This window comes from Mobula birostris, chromosome 9 (genome assembly GCF_030028105.1).
Source record: "Mobula birostris isolate sMobBir1 chromosome 9, sMobBir1.hap1, whole genome shotgun sequence".
Classification (NCBI taxonomy): domain Eukaryota; kingdom Metazoa; phylum Chordata; class Chondrichthyes; order Myliobatiformes; family Myliobatidae; genus Mobula; species Mobula birostris.
This window is the reverse complement of record NC_092378.1, coordinates 105,211,495-105,230,153: the sequence shown is the minus strand read 5'-3', so window position 1 is coordinate 105,230,153 and position 18,659 is coordinate 105,211,495. Positions and strand designations below refer to the sequence as shown.

The window sequence follows — 18,659 nt, the reverse complement described above, 5'->3', positions numbered from 1 at the left end:
TGCTTGATGATATACCGTAGTTATCTGTGTACCAAGATCCTGCAGAAACCAAATTTATCCAGATGCTGTAGAAACCAAAACTATAGTCAAAAGGTATGCTAGGTAAGTGCCACATGTGGGAGGAGTGTAAAGGTACCATGGTTTAAACTGCACAGGAGAGTGTTTTCAGTGTCCATTAAAGGGGTTGGGAGTTAAGAGAGTGGGGGAGATCGAGTATATTTAAAAGCAGCAGTATATAAAGCAGGCAGATGTTAAGACCTGTGGTTGGGGACATGAAAATGGGGTGTAGTTAAATAAATGGGGCTAAAGAGACAAAGTTAAAGTAGAAGTATGTATTGGGATGGGAAAAAAGTGAGCACAAGACATAATTGAGCCAATTACATTGCTGTTTCTTAGGAAGACACGTAAAAATAATTTCCAATATTTACATTAAACTATTTGCCTGGTTGAAAGTGGAAATGGAGATAACTCATTCCTGAAAATGACCTATTTGGGTTTCCACTCAGAGTCATGTCAACTTTGTGTTGTTTTCTACTCCAATCTTTCTCACATATTATGTCTAGATTATTGGACGTGTCATTCTATGACCCATCAGGAGGCATTCATTTGCTTGCTACCTTTAACACCCTTGGTCAGATTTTGTATTTTCAGTTAGTTGCCTGTGCTATTTCAAATAATTGAGCTAGACCATTTGATTTGCCACTGGCAAATATGGTGGTATTTGCCATCATGAACCACTCTTGCCCTGGTTCTGCAATGGCATGCACTTCCACTAATCCACCAACCTTTTGATGTGTCAAATGTCAATGCTCTCAATCCTTCACAGGATCATTGAGTTCACCCTAGAACACAAGAAAATAGGAGCAGAAGATGGCCACCTGTCTCCTCAATCCCATTTCACCATTCAGTATAGTCATGGCTTCTCTGACCCAGGGCTTAACTCCTCTCCTAAGGCCAGATGTCCATAGCTCTCAATTCCATGATCTAGCATTCACACGTCTCAAGGGTAGAGAATTCCAGCAACTCTCTATCCTTTGTGAGAAGAAATTTCTACGCACCTCAGTTTTAAATGATTGCCCCTTTATCTTGAAACTCTGTTGCCTCACCGGTGAAAACATCTTAATGTCCTACATCATGGCCCCTTAAGATCTTGCATGTAAAGTCATACTTTTTCTAAACTTCAAAGAAAATGAACTTTCATCTCGCTTCTATTGTTAGGGCAATTCTCTATCCTAGGAATTCACCTGGAGAATCTCCTCGGGACTGACTCCAGTGCTATTTAACCCTTGCTTAAACAAGTGGATCAATTTTGTGTTTGGTACTCTAGGTGTAGCCTCACCAAAACCCTGTTCAAATATATCAAAACGTCCTTGTTTCTAAATTCCAATCTCTTGCCAACAAAGGCAATTTGCTTTCTCAATTACCTGCTGCACTTGCCACAATAATTGATCATCCTGATTGAATGGTTAAAGTTACCTCTCCTCAGTTCCTGATCCTCGGACTTTTCGTCTGTAAATTGAAAAGTTTGCCTTTCATGGCCAACAGGCTTACAGACAAATGATCTGTCCCTCAGGAAGTAATTCATACTTAAACATCAGGGTAATACAAATGATCAGGGGAATATTTCAGTGCTAAAACAAAAGTGGTTTTAGTAGAAATTTTTGAGACTGAAGTATAGCAAAATAGATGTGAAATGACAGAAGGTTTTTCTGAGCATTTATTATTCATTCATAAATTAATGAATTCATTATCTCTGATACAAGACCACAGATGGAATATTGTGTACAGGCTTGATGTCTACAGAAGGAACTATTTGTCTGCAACAGAGGCAGTACATTGAAAGTTCACCAGACAGATAGGTACTCTCTAACGTTTCAAAGGTCAAATTTAATGTCAGAGAAATGAATACAATATGCATCCTGAAATGCTTTTTCTTCACAAACATCCACAAGAACAGAGAAGTGCCCCAAAGAATGAATGACAGCTGAACATAAGAACCCCAAAGTCCTCCCAGCTCCCCCCCACGCGTAATCAGCAGTGAGCAACAATCTCCCCTTGTCCCACCAGCAAAAGTAAATGCGCATCAGTATCATCACCGAGCCCAAGCGTGTGCTAAGCAGTAGCAAAGAAACAGACCAAAGTTACCCCAAAGGCTTCGCATTTCATCTGAAATTCGACAACCCGCAGCTTCTCTCTTTTCCTGGCAAGGGAGGGGAAGGTGTCCCTATTTTCACAGCAAGCGGGAGACATGACAATAGCCTGCTGGTTTATGATGTTAAAAGTCCGTACCCGCTTTTTTTGAGCTCTTTGTGTCTGAAGATCGCAAAGACTTCAGGTCTTCAGGCCCACAGCAAAAGATTTTCCAGCCTCTCCAACAACACATGAGTCTCCTGCCGTGATACCGACCCTCAATCCGCCCGTCTCCAGAGCCCCGAGATCTTAGGCTTCCGAACATGATCGAGATTCTCAGGCCAAACCATTGGCATGTTGAATAGCGGCCAGTCGTGGAACCTTGAGAACACTGCATAATACAAGTAGACAGAAAATAATTTATTATCTTAGACACAAGAGAGTCTGCAGATGCTGGAAACCCAAAGCAACACACACAAAGTGCTAGAGGAACTCAACAGGCCAGGCAGCGCCTATGGAAATGAATAAACAGTCGACGTTACAGGCTGAGACACTTCTTCAGGGCTGAGATGGAAGAGGGAAGATGCCAGAATAAAAAGGTGGGGGCAGGGGAAGGAGGCTAGCTGGAAGATGTTAGGTGAGGCCAGGTAGGTGCGACAGGGAAGGGGCTGGAGAAAAAGGACTCTGATAGGAGAGGAGAGTGAACCACAGGAGAAAGGGAAGGAGGAGGAGACCCAGGATGAAGTGATGGGCAGGCAAGGAGAGGTAAACAGCCAGAGTGGGAATAGAAGAAGAGGGGAGGGGGAGGGGGAGGGAAAAACTTTTTACTAGAAGGAGAAATCAATATTCATGCCATCAGATTGGAGGCTACCCAGACAGAATACAAGGTGTTGCTCCTTCACCCTGAGGGTGGCCTCATCTTGGCACAAGAGGAATCCATGGACCAACATACCAGAATGGGAATGGGAATTAAAAGGTTTAGCCACTGGAAGTTCCACTTTTGGAGGATGGAGCAGAGGTACTTGATGAAGCAGTCCCCCAATTTACAACGGGTAGTGGAGGCCGTATTGGGAGCACTATTTTATATTATCCTACCTTTCTACTCTTTGAAATCATGAGATTAGTTTAATAAATGCGCTTGGCCTCCACCTGCTTCTGCAAATGCTATTCAGAGTGAGGACCATGATTGAGGAACAGATTGCAAAATATCTCAGTAATAGTCACAGTAGACAACAAGCCACCAGCACTGTGTTTTGGCAGAATTTAAAATCAGATTTGCACAGAAATAACAACAGGGCAGTTTTATATAAGGGAAAAATTATATCTGATAAATGGTGTTCAACAATGTTTACATGCCCAACAGACCAAATAAAACTATAAAAAGCACCAGGAATAACTATATTTTGTACGCTCACAAGCAAATGAAAATGTACATCCAAAGGCTTCATCAGAACTTTAAGCTTCACTTCCTCACCCTAATATTATTCATAACCATTGGCGTACTTTTGAGGAGTATGCCTTTAAGGATGACGTCATTGTTGTTTATAAAGACTGAGGACAGCGCACATGGAACATAGAGCAGCACAAGGAGCAGGCCATTCGGCCCACAATGTTGTACTCAACCAGCTAACAAGCAAATCAAAAACCACCCAAACACTAATCCTTGCTACCTACTCCATGTCCCTATCCTTCCATCCTCATTACATCCAGGTGCCTATTCAAACATCTCTTAAAAGCCTCCAATGTATTTGCCTCTACCACCATACCAGGAGGCGCACTCCAGGCATCCACCACTCTCTGAGTAAAACACTTGTCCCTCCCATCTCCCATGAGCCTACCCCCTCTCACCCTCAATACATGCCTCCTGGTGTTAGACATTTCAACCTTGGGAAATAAATACTCTCTGTCCGCTCTGTCTATGCCTCTCATAACCTTGTAAACCCCTATCAGATCTCCCCTCAGCCTCCGGTGCTCCAGAGGAAACAAATCAAGTTTGTCCAGCCTCTCATGATAGCACATGCCCTCCAAACCAGGCAGCAACCTGATGAACCTCTCCTGCACCTTCTCCAAAGCTTCAACATCCTTCCTGCAGCGGGGAGACCAGATCTGTATGCAATGGTCCAGATGTGGCCTAACCAGAGGTTGATAAGGTTGCACAAGGGAATGGCCAATGAAGGAGTCTGCTGTGTGCAGTTATGGAGGGTGAATCACAAGATAGTGATGAAGGTTAGACCATACTGCTGAAATGACTGAATGGTGATTTGTCGATCCAGCTCAATACTTCACCCATTGTATAAAGCAGCAAGGATCAGCAAACACAACCTATAAAGAGGACATTTATAGGTTTAAAACAGAGATGTGGGGAAATTTCTTTAGCCAGAGGGTGGTAAATTTGTAGAATTTGTTACCACAGGCAGCTGTAGAGGCCAGGTTGTTGAGTGTATTCAAGGTGGAGATTGATCAGTTCTTGATTGGACAGGGCATCAAAGGTTATGGAGAGAGGGCCGAGGAGGGGGAGAAAAGGGATCAGCCATGATGAAATGGCGGTCCAGACTAAATGGGCCAAATGGCCGAATCCTATTCCTATGTTTTATGGAAATTAAATCCACTAATAAATTCAAATTTGCCAGGGCACATGGGAGTTGGTGGTTCTATGGGAATGATGAGGAATTTTATCCCAACATAACAAAAAAAAATGAACATAGCAGAATTATTTCTCTTTTTAATATTTAGGCCAAAAATGAAAGAAATTACCATATTTTCTATGAGATGCTGGCAGGACTCTCGAGTCAGCAGAAGCAAAAGTTCTACCTGCAGGAGGCTGAGACATATTACTACCTGAATCAGGTACGGTTTTTAAAGGTTCAGATACCAGTATTCATTGCTCAATGAATAAGTGTGACTCCTGGTGTAAAGACAACCATCTGATAAGGATTATGTTGTCTGCAGGGGTGCTCGAACCACAACAGATCGCTTAAGGCGCATCTATAATACCGGTGAAATTGCTAGGTAACTACTGAAGTTGCAGACTAATAAGTATATCTTGGCTTTGATTAGATTTCATGTACTGGTCTCCATTACAGTCAGAATCCATAGGCATTTCTCAGTCCAGTGAATACAAACATTTCATATCAGAATCAGTGAAATACGTAGGCCAGAGAGTGGATGCATGTTATTCAGACTTCAATCTATATTTTTAAAAATTCAGACAGTATTTGTATTTTCAGGGTGGAAACTGTGAAATTTGGGGGAAGGATGACGGGGAGGATTTCCTCAGGCTGCTCAGCTCGATGGAAGTGCTTGGCTTTAGTCCAGATGAACAGAACAGCATCTTCCGCATTCTCTCTTCCGTTCTTCACCTGGGGAACGTCTACTTTGAGAAATATGAGGTTTGCTTTTTAAACATTAACATCTATACCGAAATGAAAGAAAAGTGATCGAAACGTACTGGGGTCAAGCCGCATTTGTGGAGAACTTGTCAGAACCGTGCTTTGTGTGTGCAAGTTAATACTGTGAAGATGGTGTATCAATGCAGAATGTGACGTTTGATCTCTGCCACTGGCTGCTCTTGTTTCTTTGGCACCTGATATTCTAAGGGTGAAATACAGGCTAGAGCCAAATTAAGGATATTACAGCTATATTTACAGAATAATTGATCTCTTTAATACAGAGAAAGACTACAATCTAATTGAGGGATTTTAATAGGTGGTAGGCAAAATTGTTGATTTTGCAGAATTAAATTATAAACCACAATCTAATTGAAAGTGTTAAAAGCTTTATAAATAGAATGATGTATCCTTGTAAGGATTTAATCTCATTAGGGAAGTATAAATCAGAATCAGGTTTAATATCACTGGTATATGTCATGAAATTTGTTAACTTAGCAGCAGCAGTTCAATGTAATACATGATCATGTAGAAGTAAATGAATTACAGTAGGTATATATATATATTAAATGGTTAAATAAAAATAGTGCAAAAACAGAAAAAAATGAGGTAGAGTTCATGGGTTCAATGTCCCTTTACAAATCGTATGGCAGAGAGGAAGAACCTGTTCCTGAATCGTTGAGTGTGTGCCTTCAGGCTTCTGTACCTCCTCCCTGACAGTAACAATGAGAAGAGGGCATGCCCTGGTGTCCTGGGTGATGGGGGTCCTTAATAACGGACACCGCCTTTCTGAGGCACCGCTCCTTGAAGATGTCTTGGATTCTACAGAAGCTAGCGCCCATGATGGAGCTGACTAATTTTACAACTTTCTGTATCTTCTTTCAATCCTGTGCGCTAGCCACGCTCCCCCCCCACACACACAAAAGACGGTGATGCAGCCCGTCAGCATGCTCTCCACAGTACATCTGTAGATGTTTTCCAGTGTTTTAGATGACAAACCAAATCTCCTCAAACTCCAAATGAAATATTGCCGCTGTCTTGCCTTCCTTATGGCTGCGTCAATAAGTTGGGATCAGGTCAGACCCTCAGAGATCTTGACACCCAGGAATTTGAAACTGCTCACTCTCTCCACTTCTGATCCCTCTATGAGGATTGTTTTGTGTTCCCTCACCTTACCCTTTCTGAAGACCACAGTCAGTTCTTTGGTCTCAGTGATGTTGAGTGCCAGGTTGTTGCTGCGACGCCATTCCACTAATTGGCATATCTCACTCCTGTACGCCCTTTCGGCACCATCTGAGATTCCACCAACAATGGTTGTATCATCAGCAAATCTATAGATGGCATTTGAGCCACACCTAGCCACACAGTCGTGGGTGTAGAGAGAGTAAAGCAGTGGGCTAAGCACACATCCCTGAGGTGCGCCAGTGTTGATCGTCAGCGAGGAAGAGATATTATCACCAATCTGCACAGATTGTGATCTTCCAGTTAGGAAGTCAAGGATCCAATTGTAGAAGGAGGGACAGAGGTCCAGGTTCTGTAGCTTTTTGATCAGTTCTGTAAGAATGATGGTGTTAAACACTGAGCTATAGTCAATGAACAGCATCCTGACATAGGTGCTCGTATTGTCCAGGTAATCTAAAGCCATTGAGATCGAGTCTGCCATAGACCTATTCTAGCAATAGGCAAATTGCAGTGGATCCAGATCCTTACTGAGGCAGGAGGTGATTCTAACCATGACCAATCTCTGAAAGCATTTCAACTCTGTAGATGTGAGTGCTACTGGACAATAGTCGTTTAGGCAGCTCACACTACTCTTCTTGGGCACTGGTATAATTGTTGCCCCTTTGAAGCAGGTAGAGATTCTGACTGGAGCAATGAGAAGTTGAAAATGTCTTTGAATACACCCGCCAGTTGGTTGGGACAAGTTTTCAGAGCCTTACCGGATACTCCATCGGGGCCTGCTGGCCTGCGAGGGGTCACCCTCCTGAAAGACAGCCTGACACCGGCCTCCAAGACAAAAATCACAGGGTCACTGTGTGCAGCAGGGATCTTCACAGCTGTAGTTATATTCTCCCTTTCAAAGCAGCATAAAAGGCATTGAGTTCATCTGGTAGTGAAGCATCACTGCCATTCATGCTATTGGGTTTCACTTTGTAGGAAGTAATGTCTTGCAAACCCTGCCAGAGTTGACATGCATCCAATGTCACCTCCAGCCTCACTGAAAATTGTTTCTTTGCTCTTGAGATATTCCTCTGCAAGTCATACCTGGTTTTCTTCTACAGACCTGGGTTGCCAGACTTAAATACCACAGGTCTGGCCCTCAGCAGACGACGAACCTCCTGGTTCATTCATGGCTTTTGGTTTGGGAATGTACAGCAAATTTTCATTGGCACACACTCATCCACACAGGTTTTAATGAAGTCAGTAACAACTGCAACATACTCATCCAGATTCAAAGATGAATCCCTGAATACAGTCCAGTCCACCGATTCAAAGCAGCCCTGTAGGCGCTCCTGTGCTTCCCTTGTCCATATCTTCTTGCTCCTCACTGCTGGTGCTGCAGTCTTCAGTTTCTGCCTATACTCAGGGAATAGAAGTACAGCCAGGTGATCAGACTTCCCGAAGTGAGGGCGTGGAATAGCATGGTAGGCATTCTTGATGTTAGTGTAACAATAGTCCAATGTGTTGTTTCCTCTGGTACTACAAGTGATTTGTTGATGATAATTATTTAGTGACTGTTTCAAACTGACCTGGTTAAAATCCCCCAAAGTGATGGCGAAGGCATCGGGGTGTGTTGTTTCATGCCTGTTGTTCACATCGCTCAGATCATCTAGACCCTGTTTGATTTTGGCCTGAGGTGGAATGTATACAGCTACCAAAATGATCGCTGAAATCTCCCATGGCAGGTAAAGTGGATGACATTTAATCGTGAGATATTCCAGGTCTGGTGAATAGGATTGGGACATCACCGATACATCTGTGCTCCAAGAGGAGATGATCACTTCCACCTCTTCTTTTGAGAGACTCGAAAGACAAAGGGTCTGATGAAGATTCTCAGCCCGAATGTCGACTGTACTCCTTTCCATAGATGCTGACGGCTTGCTGAGTTCCTCCAGCATTTTGTGTGTGTTGCTTGGATTTCCAGCATCTGCAGATTTTCACTTGTTTGTGATTTCCTCTCTTTCTCCTGATTTGATGCTCGCTCGCTTTTTGCTATTTGCACAACTTTTTTCTTTATTCGCGCATTGGGTGTTAGATGTTTTCTTGAATGCGTTCCACGGTGTTTCATTGTTCGTGGCTGCCTGCAGGAGGACGAACCTCAGAGTTATATTCTGTATACATACTTCGATAATAAGTGTACTTTGAAACTTTGAATATGAAGTTAAACAAATTTAAGTCATCAGCAACTCCCACAATTTCATGTCACATTTCCAGCATTCATTGTTTTATTCATCTGGCAATTTCAGAAAACTGTTCTCCTTCCACTGTTTACACCTCTCTAAGGTTTACAGTTTGTGGTCTTACTTATCCTATTATCTTGCACTTGTTACTTCCTCTATCCTCATTTCTGCTACATTATAGACCTCCCTTATGTCTTCTGCTCCCCTCCTCCCTCTCTTTCTATTTCAAAATACATTGCTCTCTAATTTGCCCCAGCTTTCATGAAAGTTCATCAAGCAGAAATGAACTCTGTTCCTTCTTGCACAGATGATACCTGACATCCTGAGTACCCATTTGCTATTTTGTTTTGGAATTCCAGCATTTGTAGTATTTTAATGTGTCTGCTATTGGTTTTGCCCTGTTACAGACTGACTCACAAGAGATGGCGTCAGTAGTCAGTGCTCACGAGATCCGAGTGGTGGCAGAGTTATTACAAGTGTCTCCCGAAGGTCTGCAAAAGTCCATCACATATAAAGTGACGGTAAGTCGTGCTCTTTGACTCTGCCCCCATTGAGGTTCTCTGGAGTCAACCCCCTTGTGGAATGATCAAGCAGTTAAGCAGCTTTTTGGGCAACCTGATGTTCACTTTACTAAACATGCAAGATATTAAACCAAACCATGATCTGTTTGAAAGACGAAGGGAAATCCGTACCACGATTACCTTCAACTCAGCAGAGTGCAGCTGCAAGAGGCAAAAAGTCAACTTTAGAATCAAACATTTGCATACGTTTAGCACTGTGTGAATGCAAATCACTAATTTACAAGCAGTGCCCAGATCTACAAATCCGTCTGACTTAACAGTTTCAATGTTGATCAGTCACTGCCCCAGATTTTTTACAAACAGTCAACAGGGATTTAAACAGACATCAAAGATAAACTGTCCTGTTAGGGACAATGATGTTCTCCTATGTGTTATGGTCTTATGGTCTACCTTCTTTTTTTTTCACCCTTTTCCTCAGCAACATACCCTCAATGCTTGTTACCTTATCAATTATTGCTCCAACTCCAAACACCCTATTAAGTTTCTGAATGTCATTGCTTCCTTTCAGGCCCATGCCATTCATCCCAATTCTATGGAATCTTGATGTGTTTTCATTGTAAAATATGGTAAATTAAACCAAGTTATGGACAATATCCAAAGTGGTTGTCTTATCTATCCTCTGCCTCCCATTACTAACCAACAGAATTCATCACAATTTCTTCATGCTGTGATCCCACTTTGAGAAACAGAGATTGTGTAAAATCTCCAGTACTGACTTGTTAGAAATAGAATCCTTTATGGTGTAATGATGAGCAAAACCGTCACAGGCATTGAAATGAAGTCTCTGCTGTAATATAAGAAACTCAGCTGTTGATTGATGTAACAAATATTATAATTGAATAGTAAAGTTCCTTTATTTGGTGGAAAAATAAGTATTTGATTACATTGCTCAATTTCAGATGGAGCATTGAAACCACTTGCATATACCTGACGTGCGGCTCCCCCGACAGGACTGTGGTCTCCGTGCTGCCTCTCCAGTTATGCAGAGTAACCTCAGGACCCTCCGACAGTGCAGGACTCTCAGAGTACTGCCTTTCCAACAATGCATGCTGGAAGTACACTGGTTCCCTCAGCATTGCTGTCCTGACCTTACTGTGCATCCTCAGCTCGCTTTTCCGTGCTGCAGACCCTCTAACAGTCCCATATTTTTCAGTACTGCCCCTGAAGGAGAACCACATCTCCTCATTGCCCCTGTTCAAGGGCAACACTATCAAACTGTTGCCCTTGTGAGAGTTCCAGGACCATTTCACTATTCTTCTCGGAAACTAAAGTGCTGCCAAAAGCGGAGCACCACTCTCTCAACTATGCCCTCCAGCAGTCTAAAGTCCTTAAATACCATAGCTTCACCTCAGGGTTTTAAATGTGCAACTTTTTTTGGTTCCTGTTCCATACTCTGCACTGTCACTCCGATCGGTCAGGCAGCAGCTATAGAGAGGAACAAAAAGTCAACGTTTCAGGCTGAGACCCTTCGTCAAGACTAGAAAGGAAAGGGCAAGTAGGCGGGGTGGGGGGTAGGGGAGGGAGAGGAGTAAAGGCTGGAAGGTGATAGGTGAAGAAGCCAGGTGAGAGGGAAGGCAAGTTGGGTAGGGCAGTGGGGAATGATGTAAGAAGCTGGGAGGTGATAGGTGGAAGGACTAAAGGCCTGAAGAAGAGGGAATCTGATAGGAGAGGAGAGTGGACCATGGGAGGAAAAGAAGGAGGAGGAGGACCAAAGAGAGGTGATAGGCAAGTGTAGAGAAGGGAAGGGGTAAGAGGGGAATGAAAAAAGAGAGAAGGAGAGGGGGGAGTAATTACCAGAAGTTAGAGAAATTGATGTTCATGCCATCAGGTTGAAGGCCACACAGACAGAACATGAGATGTTGCTCTTCCAACTTGAGAGTGGCCTCATTGTGGTAGGTAGAGGAGGCCATGGACCATGTGACAGAATGAGTGTGAGAAATGGACTTAAAATAGTTGGCCACTGGGAAATCTTGCCTGTTGTGGACAGAGCAAAGGTGTTCAACAAAGCAGACCTCAATCTACACTGGGTCTCTCCGATGTAGAGGAGGCCGCACTGGGAACACTGGATGTAGTGAACAACCCTGATAGATTCGCTGGTGAAGTGTTGCTTACCTGGAAGGACTATTTGGGGCTCTGAATGAGCAGGTGTAGCACCTGTGCTGCTTGTAGAAATGGGTGCCAGGAAGGAGGTCAGTGGGGAGGGATGAATGGACAAGGGAATTGAGTGAATCCTGTGGAAAGTGGAGATTGGTGTTCGGGGGGGTGGGATGTAAAGATGTGTTTGGTGACAGGATCCCATCGAAGAAGATGCAAGTCAACTTCTCCACCCAGTTCTCCACTTTCCAAGTAACAGTCCAAGGAACTGAGCCCAAATGCTTGATCTTAACGCTAGCCAGCCTAGGGAGGATCCATTTCTATTTCCCTTTCATCCTGATAGCACATACAATGTACAGTCTTTTTAATAACAAAATATTACACATTGACATTGAATTCCAAGGAGCTTTTATTGTTTCTTTCCCTCAGGAAACCATGAGAGAAAAGATTTTCACCCCTCTAACGGTGGAAGGTGCAGTTGATGCCAGGTAAGATCAAAAGCCTTAATATTTTCTGCTTGATATTGATTTATATTGAGAATGATTTACGTTTTTAAATAGTTTATGAGTTGATGATGTTTGACACATAGTCACATGTGGCTCAGAGATCGGGTGGTTGGCTTCTGTCTCCAAAAACCGGCACTCAAGTCCAAGCCTGATCCTGGACATGACGCAAAGATTAGCAGCAGCAGCAGCTGAAAATTAAATATGGCATTGATCCATTTCATCTTTACACTTGATATAACTTGCCTAAGGGTATGCAACCACTATTTATAGAAGATACAGTCATAGCCCCCGTTGATCATAGTAAACTAGAAATATTAGTATGTGGTATTTCTCTCCGCGTCTTTAAGTGAAGGATTCCCAACCTGGATTTCATAGACCCATCGGTTAATTGTAGGGTTCCATGGCATAAAAAAGGTTGGGAACCCCTGCTCTAAGATACTAAAACAGTATCAGACCTTTGCTTTAATGTATGGAACTGGAAAAGCACTTAGAGTGTTTCGGAGCCAATTGAATGTGCAGAAGGTGTGAAGTGTTTGGAATGAAATGACCTTGCCTGATGTCTCAGGGCTGGGTGTGTCTGCATCCATATCACACCCCTATCCCAGCACTCTTATCTCTGTCCAACACCTCATCCCTGGCGCTCCTTCACCAGTCCAACACTCCTGCGGCACTCCACACTCGCCATTCCCAATATGCTTTGTTCGTGCCAAATTTACACGCTCCGCTCCACATCTTAGGCACCCTGTTGTTGTTGGGTGCTGTCAAGTTGTCGTTGACTCATGACGACTCTGTGGATGGTGTAGTTGTCCACAGGGTTTTCATGGCAAGATGTGGAAGTAGATTGCCAGGCCTTTCTTCTGTTGCCCAGGTTGGGACCCGGCCGGATTCGAACTCAGGACCATCCGCCTCGAAATCCAGTGCCGATGCCACTACACTACCAACTGGCCCAGTGTGCCCAAGATTTCTGTACAGTACTGTATATAGGTGGAGGTGATATGAAGTGCAGTGAATGAAGGAAATATGCAGGGTGCATTGAAGATTGTGAGGGATGTTACTTGTGAATGGAAGTTGGGGGTACATTAAGAAGGTCACAGAAATAGAGAGGGGTAGCATAATGGAAGAATTGAAAGCCATAATTGAACATTGTACGTTTGACCCTGGGAAAATCAGGAACTAATGTAGGTTGGCAAGAACAAGACTGATGTGAAAACTGGGTTGATGCTGAATAGGATACAGAGGTAAAGCTTTGGCATAGACCAGAGTTTATAAAAAATGAGATGCCAATTATGAAGGCACCAGATTCGTCATATCTGCAAGCCAGGAAAATAGTTACATTGATCCAGGATGAGGGTTGGCAATATTACAAAATTAGGAAGAGAGAATCTTGGATGTGGGGTTAATTCTTGTTCAGTTTGAGACAATGGTTCAGGAAGGGCTGGGATTCAGTGGCGAGGAAATAGATGTTGACCTTAGGCTGAGAGAAATGCCTTTAGTCTTCCCTTTACTTAACTGCAAGAATTGTGTTTCATCCATTACTACATCTCAGCCAAGCTCCGAGGGTATCAGAGGCAAAGCTGCACCCGGAGATGTTGAAGTATCTGTAGACCTGATTATCTATAGATAAAATAACAAAGAGCAAATCTAAGTGAACAAGAATCTTCTCCAGTTGATGACCTGGCTTATTTATGTAAGGATATGTTTTCTTTTCTTGCAGAGATGCTGTTGCCAAGATTCTTTACTCACTGATCTTCAGTTGGCTCACTGATAGAATAAACACATTGGTTTCTCCAAAGACAGAATCTATGTCCATAGCCATCTTAGATATTTATGGATTTGAGGTAAGTCATTACCCAGAAAGAGGCCAGAATGGAGATCTTAATCAATCTGGGTGGGTCCGTAGAAGAAAATTTCTTTTCAGTAATTTTGGGATTTCAGATTTTAAAAGGAGCACCAGTATATACATGCCATGTTCTTCATCAACGCCTTTGACAGCTGTAGGACTAATGGCCTGCATTAGGGTACTTCTGTGTAAATATTCAGCCTGTGTCTAGGGAGTCAGATTCCTCAGCCGCACTTCTATGCGGCATACCGATGTAAGGTTTGATGGAGAGTCAGAATAAGTCTTTGCCGGGCACCATTAAAGAGGCTGATGCAGGACTTCCATCATATGATTCTTCACCAATCACCAAACAGTGTGGGTTCCCACTCTGCACAAACAGCCAAATGGAAAATTGAATAGAAAGTCTGGTCTTGCTCACGTTTTCACACACTCATTTCGATCCCATCCTGAACTTTTTTATAGTAAAAATAAACATATTTGGAGCCTGATAATATATTTTCCTGGAGCCAGACTGAAAACGACTTTGTCCAAACTTTGTTCTAACTTGATCCAATTTAGTGTGTCCTTTCTTTTAGCCAGTGTTCTTCTCTCCCCCATACATAAAACTTTCTCTATTTTTTCAAACATAGTACTCCCTGCTGGTCTTATATAGAACTGCAGAAAGCAGAAAATGTGACGCAATAAAATCCAAAGATTAGAGAGAAGTGAATAAAACGTATAACTTTCTCTGAATTACGGTAGTCCTTGTTTACTCTGCTCACACTTTATTCTGATGTATCAAACTTCTATTTAACTAATCCATGTATCAATTTATTTCCAGGATTTGACTGTAAACAGTTTTGAACAGTTGTGCATTAATTATGCTAATGAGTACCTACAATACTTTTTCAATAAGATCATCTTCAAATTGGAGCAGGTACAGGATATCATGTTTTAGTTTTAATTTTACATAGCAAAAGAAATTCTGTACACTTCTTCCCCATTTCAAAGGACAGTGGGAGGCCATAAATTTATTGGATTCTATCTCATTTTGTCAGCAATGGGAAGGCTGGTCCAGCCACAATGGCTTTGAAATTACATGTAGAGTACATAACGCTATGTCGATATATTATTCTAGTCCTTCTTCAGACTGTTGTCCAGTGTACTGTCCCTGTTCAGTCCCAGCGTTGTATCATTCATTAACCCGTCCATTTCCATCGTTGAGGTCTGATAATGGTTTTCATATTATTTGCTTTGTGAGATGTGAACATTGTTGGCAACACTACAATTTTCAATAAACCCCTTGTTGACCTGGCAGAAGATGTGGCGATTCACCCCCCTTGAATGCCTGCAGTTCATCTGCTGAAAGGTTTCCACTCTGCTATTGCACCAGGGTTACCAGGATAGAGACATAGCTATATGCTAGCCTGGAACTAAGTCATGCAACACTGTTTTTTAACAGAACCAAGCAAATGAGAGTCAATTATCTGCAGAATGAAATGTGATTAATAATAAGTCAAATTGTGCCATTCTAGAAATTCAACTATATACATCTGGTCATATTTCCCCATCCGATTTCTGCATCAGATGAGCTTCTAATGCCATCATTCTTCATGCAGTCCAACTTTTGGACATTGTAGGTAGAGATTAGGTCATATTGCCCCAAAGCACGTCTGTAAGTAGCACTGAACCCAGCCAGGGCTACTTGCTTCATTACAGCATCATTTAAAGGGCTATTCGCATTTCACATCTTCACTCCTGCTGTCTGCTACAGGGCACACATAAGACATTCCTCATTCAGAAATTTATTCACATCACCTACCGTATTTCCAGATAAACACCACTGCCATTTCAGTAGAGGCAGCTCTGGGTTATGTAAGGGTTCTGTTTCTGAGAACTGTCAATCAGCTGATGTTTCCACATCCCATGAACATTTTGTTCTGTGTTGACTTCATGTCATTCTTTTTGTTGAATTATCATCCTAACGCTACCTACAATTAAACTAATGGAATACAAACAGTGCTGTATCCTCTTATTGATGAACACCATCAAACATTTTATCGTCATTACTACTCCCCTGAAAAATTATTTTAATGGAGGCATTTGCGTAATTTGGATTTTTATTACATGGGTAATTCAATACCCCGGGAGTGACTGTACTTGAAACCTCCGTGAAGCGGATGCATTGATGGACACCCCGCTGATTTCATTTTCGGGGACAGAAGCATCCAGGTGTCAGAGGCGGCTGGAGGACAAAAAGGCACAGGAGAATAAATGCCAGCAGCCTTCGTTCTCCAGCCATGCTGCTGCTCTGAGGGTCTGCACACCATTGTGACTTTAATAGCAGCGTCGTAATGAATTTCCTGAGTGGCTGGAATTAACCTTGTAAAGAGCAGAGGACGTTCGTGAATACTTGAATCTCATGGTTCATTCAGGTATTCGGGGATTCAGGAAACACGTGATCTTTTATTCTTAGGGAATTCATTTTACCTAATGTATTTCAGAAGCAATACCACTACAGGAGCTGAATTGGAAGATAAGACCTTTTCGCTGCTTCCATGGCACGTGATTCTTGTGCATGCGCCATTCTTTCTAGCCGTGTGTCATTTCAATGAAAACGGTTACAGCACCAAAGTGTAAGTGGAGTTTGCCACTGGCCTCCTCAAAATGGAATTCTGCATCTGCATCACTCTGGCATGGCATTTTGACATACAGAAAACAGAGTGTAATACATCAACTGCACCTGATATAACATAGTCAACAGGAAAGTCCAGCAACAGCACACAAAATGCTGGAGGAACTCAGCAGGCCTGGCAACATCTATGGAAAAGAGTATAGTCGGCGTTTCGGGCCAAAATTTCCAGCATCTGCAGAATTTCCGTTGCTTGTGAGGCGAGTTCAACATTTGGCTCAATGGATTTCATATTATGAGTCAAGATTTTAAGTACCGTTTTATTCAAATAAGAAAAATATTACAGGAAGCTACACATAAGCAGAGGGGAATTATGGTCACTGACGTAGCAACAACGTGTCCCAGATACAGAGCTGTCCTGAAGGGTGGAAACAAGATTTGTTTTTCATTTGAAAATGCTCAATGCCACCATTGCTTTTCGGTAAAGATTCCATTTCAAGTGTATCACGAAGTCACATTATTGATGACCCAAAGCACCTGTGGTTATTGTTGGTGCACTTGTTGCTTCAGACAGAATGAATTGATTCAAATATACTCTCTGTGCTGTAATAGACTTTAATAATCACTATCTTTTGTGATCTTTGCCACAGCGACAGCCACCAACCTTGGCCATGGGGTTGAAATCCTTCAGGACTTTCCTAGAAGCTGTCCCTATCACCCTAGCATTTATGATCACAGGATGAAGAAAATTGTACAGAAAAAAAGAAGTGTTTTATTTATAATTCACATTTACAGTTTTGCTTGAAGGGGTTAATTATTTCTGGATTGGTTGATTTGAATGTGTATTTTCATTTTACAGGACGAATATATCAAAGAACATATTGACTGGAAACATATTACCTTCAGTGACAACCAACCCTGCCTTGATCTTATTTCTCAGAAGCCACATGGAATCCTTAGGATATTGGATGATCAAAGCTCTTTCCCACAGGTCAGGGTCATTCCTATGAACCTACTTGTTAAAAACACAATACTTTGCTCAAGGACAGTATGCTAAACTGACATCTCTCTGCTTCTTATCTCCGTATCTGTCTTTGTCTCATATTTTCTTCCTCTCTTTCATTCTTGGTCTTTGTGTGAAGTCTGTGATCCTTGTCAGATCTAATAAGCTTGCTTCTTCTAATCCTGGTAGAAGCCAAAAGCAAGTCCCTGATTTACTGGATCTTAGCAGGGTTGGAGAAGCCAGGATTCTTAAAGACTAGCATGGCTGGGGAATTATATAGGGCAAAGGCTGAGATCAGGTTCAAAATAAAAATCCTGAGTCAATTGTCCATTGGTAATCTCTGTCTAGGTGTTCAGTGATGAATTCTGCACAAGAGTTGATGACTTCATAAACAGGACCCCAGTGATAGTTAGCAGCTTTGGATTCTCACTCCCGTGAGAATCAACACCTTAATGAATTGTAGCACAGTGATAGTCGCTAACTTTAGCAACAGTACCCATTAAGAATCAGCATCCTCAGGAACTTCTACACAGCAAAAGTCACCAACTTTAAGAACTGTATCTTAGTGAGGAATAGCACCAGCAGGTATTAAGTTCTGAGGAAGTCAGGGACTCTAGGAATACTGTGATAGGAAGAGTCGACAACTTCATGAAGGGTACTCTGCTGAAAACTGCATCCCTGCAACAATGTGAAATGTACACACTGAAAGTAAGCATCTTTAGGGGAGGTGCCCAGTGGAAAGCAACACACTTAAGAGTTGTCTCCCAAAGTGAATCTACATAATCTAAAATTCTCAGGAACTGTACCCCTAAGATAATAACCTGAGGAACTACTATGTGATTATTTCAGGAACTGAACCCCAGAAAAAGTAACCGTGAGAGGATGTAATATGATAGCAGACAGGGTCATATTCATTTTTAATTCAATGAAACACCTGTCTTGAAACAAGTGGATTGAACATAGAAATCTACAGCACATTTCAGGCCCTTCGGCCCACAATGTTGTGCCGACCATGTAACCCACTCTAGAAACTGCCTAGAATTTCCCTACCACATAGCCCTCTATTTTTCTAAGTTCCATGTACCTATCTAAGAATCTCTTAAAAGA

At 42.4% G+C, this 18,659-nt stretch overlaps 1 protein-coding gene across 1 annotated transcript in view; it reads left to right on the top strand.

Annotated features, from left to right (window-relative positions):
• myo15aa (myosin XVAa) overlaps window positions 1–18,659 on the top strand; it is a 183,966-nt gene that overhangs the window by 14,641 nt on the left and 150,666 nt on the right. Inside the window, exons 8-14 of the mRNA XM_072267294.1 lie at window positions 4,864–4,977; window positions 5,358–5,519; window positions 9,325–9,438; window positions 12,022–12,080; window positions 13,813–13,936; window positions 14,759–14,854; window positions 17,409–17,540. Of these exons, the coding sequence (XP_072123395.1) occupies window positions 4,864–4,977; window positions 5,358–5,519; window positions 9,325–9,438; window positions 12,022–12,080; window positions 13,813–13,936; window positions 14,759–14,854; window positions 17,409–17,540 (801 nt within the window). The remainder of the gene's footprint in view (window positions 1–4,863; window positions 4,978–5,357; window positions 5,520–9,324; window positions 9,439–12,021; window positions 12,081–13,812; window positions 13,937–14,758; window positions 14,855–17,408; window positions 17,541–18,659) is intronic.